This window comes from Miscanthus floridulus, chromosome 19, assembly GCF_019320115.1.
Source record: "Miscanthus floridulus cultivar M001 chromosome 19, ASM1932011v1, whole genome shotgun sequence".
Classification (NCBI taxonomy): domain Eukaryota; kingdom Viridiplantae; phylum Streptophyta; class Magnoliopsida; order Poales; family Poaceae; genus Miscanthus; species Miscanthus floridulus.
Window position 1 is genome coordinate 414,880 of NC_089598.1, and position 8,393 is coordinate 423,272.

At 48.9% G+C, this 8,393-nt stretch overlaps 1 protein-coding gene across 1 annotated transcript; it reads left to right on the forward strand.

Moving 5' to 3' along the window:
* The first annotated feature begins 5,117 nt into the window (after positions 1 to 5,117).
* On the forward strand, positions 5,118 to 6,841 carry LOC136528665 (serine/threonine protein kinase OSK1-like). The gene is made up of 2 exons (XM_066521628.1): positions 5,118 to 6,617; positions 6,684 to 6,841. Exons 1-2 carry the CDS (start codon positions 5,118 to 5,120, stop codon positions 6,780 to 6,782), a joined length of 1,599 nt encoding a protein of 532 aa, XP_066377725.1. The 3' UTR covers positions 6,783 to 6,841.
* The last annotated feature ends 1,552 nt before the right edge of the window (positions 6,842 to 8,393 follow it).

Sequence of the window (8,393 nt, forward strand, 5' to 3'; positions counted from 1 at the left end):
AGTTATTTGCAACTGTTGCTGCATTATACCTTGTCTACCTTTGTTATACTATATCCTTGTTACCCTGGTATCCGCAGTCGAGTCAATGCTTAGCTGGCTTAGACCAGTAGAAGTCGGGTGATTTCCTGTCACCTGCGAGCTATAGGTGGTTACCTGGATCTGCTTGGATAACTATGTAGTCATGGTATAACTAAGTGTTAATTTGAAGTTGAGACCGGACGGAGACTTACAGAGTTTTGGACTATAGTGCTTTCCGTCTGTGTCGATTAAGGACCGACCGTTGTTGGGCCTCAGGTCATGTTGAACGCATGCCTTACATTTAGCTGGCCGAATAAAGTACCTTTCGACCACGAAGCTGGGAGATTATTCGGGCCGAGTAGATTGCCCGCAGTGCACTATGCCGGAGCAGGTGTGGTAGGACACGGGGGCGCGATGATAAGACCAAAGGGCAGTCGGTCGGCCCCCGGGTACATGTGGTTCCTGGCAAACTCGAGATTTTCCTGGATAGTTGACTCGGTGACCGATACCTCACTTTAGCGAGTGAGTGAGGTTTGTGTAAGGAATAAATCACCAGCTGGTTAGGAATCGATTCGAATCGCCATTGCTCCTAGATAGTGAGCACTTGACTTGAGTGACTTCATTGTAGTAATGTTGATGGAACACTTGAACAGTTATAAGGAATATGACATTATGGAAGTTGTTAATGATCATTGGTTATCATTATTTGCTTAAGCACATGCTTGCTCTAGTATAGGTGCAAATGTAGTCGACAGGTTAATAATAATTAACTTGACAATAATGCTTTTGGAAAGATTCTTGAAATGCTAAAAATGCCTCTTTTTACAAATGAGTCAGCTACCCTACTATAAAGCCCTTTATAATCCTTGGTGTCACTTTATTTTTGGTTATTTTGGGTAAGTCTAGCTGAGTACCTTTTCGTACTCAGGGTTTTATTCCCACTTGTTGTAGATGGGCAGATGTATTACGGCTACTGTATCAACTGCCTTTATCCTGCGATGTGTGATGCTTAGGACCATGGGCATGGTCATTCCTTACGTCTCGTCTGATGCTTTTGTTGGAGATGATCATTAGCTGGCACTGTATTTGAACTCCGTGTGAGTGTGTGTGGTTTTGAACAAATGGCTTTCGCTACTTTTATTCGAACTCATTTGTAATAACTATGTTTAAACTCTTATGTATCTGTGATACGAACTTTTATGTAATATGTGATGGTGACCGCTAAACTTATTACGATCTTGGCTGGTATATGAGTTGGTTTGAAATCTTTCGTGATTTCACGGACTACCGGGTTATACGGGCTTAAGTTTGCTAAATCGTTTGCTCTGGCAGATGATTTTCTTACTTAATTTCGTATAATTGGTCAGTTCTGTTACAGGGCGGCAGCGCTGGCGGCGCGTTGGCGTGGCGCGGTAGAGAGTGAGGAAGAGAGAAAGGAAGGGAGGGACCATACGTAACACAAGGCTCGGCACCAAGATCTACGGTGCCAAGCTCGGCGCCAAGCTCGGCGCCAATATCTACGATGCCGAGGTGCCTGCCAAGTCACTGCCATGTCTGCGCCGAGCCCAAGACCTAGGCACCAGAATTGATGGCGCCGAGACGTGTAAGCTCGGCGCCACCAATGATGACGCTGAGCTAAGGGTCCAGATTTTGAAAACATACCTCGAGGGCCATATTTGTGATTTTTTTTAAAAAAAAAGGGCTAAAAAATAAAAAATTCGGGTGACGTTAAGTGTGCAGGAGGCAGGTATGTGTCCATGATATATCGTATCATGCATGCATGCATGTTGCAAACGACGATCATCGATATCTCCATATCATCGAAAGATCAAAGAAATTAAAAAGGCAAGGAAATGGAAATTACAGCTCGCGTGCAGTTGTCACACTTAATTTTAAGAGTAAAATAGAATGCATAAATCTTATGTGCGTCCTAAGATCAATCGTACACATAAACTGACAAATTATAAAGTATCATCACGAGTGTTTATTACATCATGAATAATAATTCATTACAATAGTACCAAGTCTATAATAAAAACGGAAGAACTAGATAACTACTCTCCACGAGAGCCTCCACACTCTACAGGACGGTCGACTAGTTGATCGCAAGACTAGTAATCCATAGGAAAGTCCTCGTAACCATTGCCATGTGTTACCCATCTGTGATTTTTATCCAAATAATGAAAAATAGACAAATATAAGTACATCTCGAACTTAACAAGAATAACATGGGGTTATGAAGCTCAAAAGGCCGACACTGGTTGTACTGCGGTTAACATTTTTATTAAGTCTCAAATTTTAACACTAATTTAGCATTTAGTTGTGCTTAAGCCCCAATTACACCACATGATCATATAAAGCAACATTTTATCTCATCATTAATCATCAACATATATATAAATAATAATCATCATATTCCGTCCTCTATTATGTGAGTTTTTTGGGCCGCTCGTATCCTTGAGCATGGCTGTTATAACAGTTTTTAATACTCTGCAGAGTTTGTACATCTTTACCCGAGAACCGTGATTTACCCTTTCGTCCGAGGTAGCTAATCTCTTGACCCTCTACAAAGGAAGGTCGGTAGGGTTCACTATGAAGCCTTTCAAAAATTTCCCAAACAAGTTAGTAGCCTCTTGGTTTCCAATTAGTAAGGGGATATAGAGCCCCCTTTCGAAAGGCACACTCACGCAGAAGTACTCTTAGGAACAAAGGTCGCACTATACCTAGATCGTCAAGCCCCTTTTGCGCCCTTGCGGGTAACCACTAACAAGCTAGAAAAGATCCTGCTACTGAGCTAAAGCCAGAGCCATGTGGCACTCCCGATTGTACTGTATGTCCCAACTTTTGCTGGCATATAAGTCCTTAGGGAGGGCCAAGAACATCATGATAAAACAAGAGCTCCCTCACCCTATGTCCAAGTTGCTAAAAAGCAAGTTTTAACATTTGTTGCTTATAGCCATTAGTCATTGTTCGGATCATGTATAATTAAATTGAGCGCTAACAAACTACTCATATGCAAGTATCACCCGTCGGAAATGAAGGTACAAGGTAACAAATAACTAGAATGTCCTTACGGGTAGCAGATTAGACACATGCATATGACTAGTTAATTAAATGATGAATAGGACATCAAGGAAGATCACATGCTATACTTGCCTTGTTCAAAGTACTCATGTTGATCCTGCTCATCAAAGTATTGCTCTTGACCACCAACGAATTGCTCACCGTCTATACTCGATCACAATTATAACACCACACAAGCATCTGAAGCCAATCATGCATAGAAAACAATAACTATAATTAGAACAGTACACCAATAGTAGAAAAACAAGTTGAAAAGCTTATAAATCTAATTTACACGTTGCTACGATCACATAGACGCAAATTGCACTGAAATCGGATTTAAACGGAGAAGATAAGATGAAAAAGGGTTCTAGATGCAGTTCTATAAATAACGCGAACTAATTTACGAATTAATGTAAATAAAATTCGGGTTTTAATACTACGCCGGGGACAACAGGCACAATTATGAGAAAGCCAAGGGGCTCTTTAAGAAAATGGCCAGCGAAGAGGTATGGGCGATCCTGGACCATTGGATCTCAAGTGGATGGATTAGATTAGATGATAGAGAAGGAGAGAGAGGTGCGGCGGCCTGAATAGTAGCCGGCGCGGCGGCAGCCATTGCCGGCGGCGAGGACCTCGCCAGCGAACACGTAAATCGGCCTACGGACCACTATTCGACGCGGGGAAAGCACAAGGAGAAAGAGAAGACAACTGCGAGCTCGCCTAGGGCTTCAAACAGGTCAAAGGCGAGGCGGAGATGGCGAGCGACTAGACGGGGCGGCCGGTGACGTTCTGCGGAGCAACGGTGACGATGGGTGAGCAACCGAGGGCGGAAACAGAGGGGAAAACGGTGTGAGGAGCTTCACTACCGCGGAAAGAAGCTCGGCGACGGCTTGAAGGCGACACGAAGAAGCGGCGGACGGCGAAACCGGTAGCAACGACGGTGGCTAGGGCTTCTCGTCGGCGCTGCGAACTCGATACGAGGGAGGCTGCACGTAGTTGGGAAAAGAGAGCACGGAGGGGGCGGCGGCTTCTTATAGGGCTTCTACTCGTGCAGATTGCTCCAAATCCCGGAACAATCGGATGCGGGGCTGTGGGATTTGGCTCGGAGCAGCGTCGCGTTCGACTCATGCACAGGGAAAAGAGGTAGGGGGCGACCCTGTTAGCGGGCCCTGTGCGACAGTGAGGGCAAGGGTGGGTCCCGACTGTCAGCTGAACAGAGGGAGAAAGGGAAACGGGAGCGTGGCTTGGGCTTCGGTCCCAGCTGGGCCGCTGCGGGGAAAGGCACTGGCCGCGGGGAGCAGAGATGGGCCAGAGCTGCTGCGGGCTGAGGTCGACTGCTGCGCCAGGGAACAGGCCAAAACAGAGAGGGAGGGAGAAAAAGAATTATTTTCCTTTTTCTTTTTCTGAAAACTGAATTTCCAAATCATTTTCAAAAGCGTTTGAATTCAGTTTGGGTTCAGTTCAAAACCAGACAGTATAGAAACAAAAATTCAGCAGCATGTATGCATCCACGTGTATCCAGCCTTATAGTTGATTTTAATTTCATCAGAATTACCTGTACCTTTCTTTTACCTAGTGGATTCGTTACGTCCGTATGTACTAGTTTGTTTAGATGTGTTTGTTTGGATACGCGATACTGTAATACAGTAATAACTAATAAGCAGGGGTCTCGCTCTCTTCTCTTAGATAGTCACAGTCACGTAGTGCAGCATCGTTTGGACCGACCGCGCGCGCGCTGGCCCGCCCGCCGGGTTTCTTTTCGTTCGAAGTGGACGACGGACGGACGGACGGACGTGGATCCACCTGTGTTCTCCTCCCTTGTTTTCCACGTACAAACTGCACGTCCGTAGCCGTTATAACACCCTGCACACCCACCTGCTATCGCCTCCTCCTCCTCCTCCTCCATCTCCCTCAATTCAATTGATCACCCTGCTAATATGCTAATACTGGCTCCGATCGATCCTTATTAGCTTGCTTTGCTTTGCTGCCAACACCTAACAAGCAGAAGAGCCTCTCCTTGCTCCGATCGATCCATGGCAGCAGCAGCAGGCAGCAACAAGCAACAGGCGGAGGCGTTGCATGGCAGCAGCAGCAGCAGCAGCAGGCCGTCCGTGGCGGCGGCGGCGGCGGCGTCGCAGCAGCGCCACCAGGCGGCGCTGCGCGAGAGGTACGAGCTGCACAGCCTGCGAGGCAAGGGCAGCTTCGCCAAGGTGTGGGAGGCGAGGCACCGGCGCACGGGCCTCAAGGTGGCCATCAAGATCATCTCCCACGCCAAGATGCTGGCCCAGGGCCTGTCCACCGACAAGATGGCGCGGGAGATCCGCGTGATGCGCCTGCTCAGTCAGGGCCACCACCCCCACGTCATCCGCTTCTACGAGGCCATGGCCACCCACGCCCACACCTACATCGTCATGGAGCTCGCCGAGTCCGGCCAGCTCCACGACCACGTCGTCCTCCAGGGGAGGCTGCCCGAGGAGCAGGCCCGCACCATCTTCCGCCAGCTGGCCGCCGCCGTGCTCTTCTGCCACCGCAACATGGTCACGCACCGGGACCTCAAGATGGAGAACGTCCTGCTCATGAACGAGGCGGCCGCCGTCGTCGTCAAGGTCGTCGACTTCGGCTTCAGCAAGGTCTACACCGACGCCAAGCCCATGCGCAAGAAGATGGGGAGCTGCTTGTACGCGGCGCCCGAGCTGTTCGGCGGCGCCACCAGCCGGTACGTGGGGCCCCACGTCGACGTCTGGAGCTGCGGCGTCATCCTCTACGGCATGCTCTGCGGCCGACTGCCCTTCGACGGCGACGACGACATCTCCGAGGTCGCCAGAAACGTCAGGCGCGGCGAGTACCGGGTGCCGTCCTGGGTGTCCGACGACGCGCGGGACCTCATCGCGGGGATGCTCATCGTCAGGCCCAGCAAGCGGATGACCATGGCCGAGGTCATGGCGCACCGATGGCTTCGGCCGGCGGACATGCCTGCGTACCTGGCGATGCCCCCACCGGACGTCAACGCAGCATCCATGGTGCAGGTCGGCGTCGACGAGGCAGCCGTCGAGCAGCTGGTGACGCGCCACGGCTTCGACAGGAGCACCCTGCTGGAGTCTCTGCGCCGGCAACACCAGCACCACCAGTACCACCAGGAGGAGGAGGAGGACGAGGCGGCGGTCGCGTACCAGCTGGTTCTCGCCAGCATGTCCGACGCGGCCACCCGGTACCTGTCCATGCGCCCCCCGCCGCCAGAACAGCGGCAACCGCAGTGGGCGCTCGGAGGCCTGCTGGACGTCGGCGGCGGGCTCCTCCACGACTGCCCGTGCCTAACCATGCAGCGCATCGCCGCCGCGCTGGAGGAGCTGCGCATACCCATCGTCTCCTACCATAGACGCCGACATCGGATCAAGTGCCGCGCTGACGTCGTCGTCCACGCACCTGCAGGCGACGGCGTGGAGATGAACAGCGACATACTTGACAGCTTGTCGGCCGCGGTGTTCTTCGAGATTCAGGTGTACAAGACCACAGGGGAATTCCAACAAGGCACCGCCAATGGTTCACAACAAGAACAAGATGAAGGAGAAGGAGGAGGACATGGACATCCACATCCTCAGTACGTGGTGCATCTGAACAGGACATCAGGGCCGCAGCTTCCCTACCTCAGCATCTGCTCCCAGTTATCATCCAGGCTCAGACGACACAACAACATCTAGCCAATGCTTCTGCTCCCTCTTCCTCCTGCTCTCTGCTTCCTCTTGCTTGTATAGCTGTATGTGATTTCAACCTTTTCCCCCCTTCCCTATTATAAAAAAAAAACGTCTAATTATTTAGAACAGATGAAGTACTATTTTCTCACGTGGAACATTCCAACCTTTTTCTTTGGTTCAACTGGTGCTTGGATGTGTGCATGTGAAGTTTCGATATGAGTAAAACTTATATTCAATCAAAAGCTATACGCTTAGCCCTTCTTGCTAATGTAAAAAGTAGCTTTCCTTTCTTGCCACATGTTGGTTCTAATTTCATGCCCCCACTATCGTTATAGCGTGTGTAATATGTATACCCTATGTACCATTATCATTACACATGTATAAAATCTCCATCGTCTTGTCTCAGCTTAGCGACAACCTGTTCGGTTTTAAACGGTGGCTCTCGGATCTACCCTAGTAATTCACCATCTTTTTCTTTGCTAAATCTACCCCATATAACCTCCCCTCCACTCACAAAAAAAAATATATATATACCCAGAAAAATAACTTCATAGAAATCAACTATCCAAATTACTTCTGAATCTTCTCTCGGATCTAATCATTTGTATCATCCTTCGTCACTCATCCCCGCACGTCCTCCGCTCCTACTTTCTCCATCTCAATTTTTCCAGAAAAAAATATAATAAAACGCAAAGCCACGGCCACCGGGCGATGCGAGACCGCGGCGGGGCGGCATCTGTAAATCAAGACCTTTTATAGCCTGTTTGGTTGCACAGCCTGACGCAGACATGGTATGGTTAGTTACCACTGGATGTTTCCACTCTATATATGCACATATACATTTGCTCATTTCGATGTTTTTATCTTTTCAGCATATCAGGAAGGATCTTTCAACTTTGAAAGTGTACGCCATTGATGTAGATGAGGCTCATGAAGTATGTTTTTATTTCTTCTACCATAGCATCTTTCCACAGAAAATGAATTGTTAGGTACCACAAATAAATCTATTAAACATTTGGAATTCAGAAGGCTGGAGAGTTCCCTGTGCCCACAGTACTTTTAGATAAGGCCCGGTCTGAGATGAACCTACGGACGCAAGCACAAGCAGACACATGTTTCCAGCAAGAAGGCAGACAACAGTTTGGTAGTGGATATCCTGATCATGGTTCAACAGAGATGCAAAGCAAAGAGAGCGAGGTTTCAGATAGCAGCAGCAACATGCAGTACGAAAGTGTGTTCTTGTCTGCGGCACAACAACTGCGAAGATGTCCCCTCCTTCAGTGCTAAGTCCCAAATATTCAGTGCTTGATGTTGGATCTCACAACAGGATCATGGTATGCTTTCTTCCTATTTTGTTTTCCATGTTGCATCTTCCAGTTAAGGCAGGGCACCTTGAAATGAACATTGTGGAATAACAGTGACATTTTATTTTATGTGTTTAACGAAAGTTGATGTGTGAAGGGCGAGCCTGGTGCAAGCGGTAGAGTCTTACCGCCTGTGACCGGAAGGTCCCGGGTTCGAGTCGCGGTCTCCTCGTATTGCACGGGCGAGGGTAAAGCTTGCCACTGACACCCTTCCCCAGACCACGCATAGAACGGAAGCTTTCTGCGCTGGATA